Genomic DNA, 1,084 nt, shown 5'->3' with positions numbered 1-1,084 from the left:
GACACGCAGAAGCTGCAGCTCCTGCACTTCATGCTCTTCCTGGGCATCTACCTGGCTGCCCTCCTGGGCAACGGCCTCATCCTCACCGCCATAGCCTGCGACCATCACCTCCAAACTCCCATGTATGTACTTCTTCCTCCTCAACCTCGCCCTCCTCGACCTGGGCTGCATCTCCACCACTCTGCCCAAAGCCATGGCTAATGCCCTCTGGGACAACAGGGCCATCTATCAAGGATGTGCAGCTCAAGTCCTTTTTTCAGTCTTTTTTGATGCAGAGTATTCCTTTCTCACCATCATGGCCTACGAGCACTACCTTGCCATCCGCAAGCCCCTGCACTACGGGAACCTTCTGGGCAGCAGAGCTTGTGTCCAGATGGCAGCAGCTGCCTGGAGCAGTGGCTTTCTCAATGCTCTTCTGCAGACTTCCATTACTTTTTCCCTGCCCCTCTGCCAAGGCAATGCTGTGAACCAGTTCTTCTGTGAAATCCCCCACATCCTCAAGCTCTCCTGCTCAGATGCATACCTCAGGGAAACTGGGGTTCTTCTGGTTACTGCCTGTTTAGGTGTTGGCTGCTTTGTTTTCATCGCAGTGTCCTACGTGCAGATCTTCAGGACTGTGCTGAGGATCCCCTCTGGGCAGGGCTGGCACAAAGCCTTTTCCACATGCCTCCCTCACCTGGCTGTGGTCTCCCTGATAGTCAGCACTGTCTTATTTTCCTACCTGAAGCCTCCTTCCATCTCTTCTTCATCCATAGACCTGGTGGTGTCAGTTCTCTACTCAGTGGTACCTCCAGCAGTGGACCCCCTCATCTACAGCATGAGAAACAAGGACCTCAAGTATGGAGTGAGGAAACTGTTTCTATACATGCTTCTTTAGCATCAATATAGTGTTTATAATATCTAATCATAATTATGTGAAATTATTGTGATTCATATCATTTCATTTTTATCATTATTTCAGTAATGTTATTCTTAGCATCCTGCCTATTAATTACTTTATTTACTTTCACCAAATCATCTAATCTACTTGTAGTACTAGTCTTTCAGTGTAAATAAAGACAGTAAAGAAGCCATCAGAAATTCA

General features: G+C 47.8%; 1 protein-coding gene across 1 annotated transcript; it reads left to right on the top strand.

The window, feature by feature from the left end:
• Window positions 1-295: 295 nt before the first annotated feature.
• On the top strand, window positions 296-1,084 carry LOC118158775 (olfactory receptor 14C36-like). The gene has a single exon (XM_035313457.1). It carries the CDS (start codon window positions 296-298, stop codon window positions 875-877), a length of 582 nt encoding a protein of 193 aa, XP_035169348.1. The 3' UTR covers window positions 878-1,084.

The sequence above is a fragment of the Oxyura jamaicensis genome, unplaced genomic scaffold (assembly GCF_011077185.1).
Source record: "Oxyura jamaicensis isolate SHBP4307 breed ruddy duck unplaced genomic scaffold, BPBGC_Ojam_1.0 oxyUn_random_OJ142, whole genome shotgun sequence".
NCBI classification, from domain to species: Eukaryota; Metazoa; Chordata; class Aves; order Anseriformes; family Anatidae; genus Oxyura; species Oxyura jamaicensis.
The sequence above is the reverse complement of the archived record's forward strand: the minus strand, read 5'-3'. Positions and strand labels throughout refer to the sequence as shown.

What these genes read in the sequence shown, in the direction of transcription:
- LOC118158775 (XM_035313457.1), top strand. Translation starts at nt 296, where the DNA reads ATGGCCTACGAGCACTACCTTGCCATCCGCAAGCCCCTGCACTACGGG.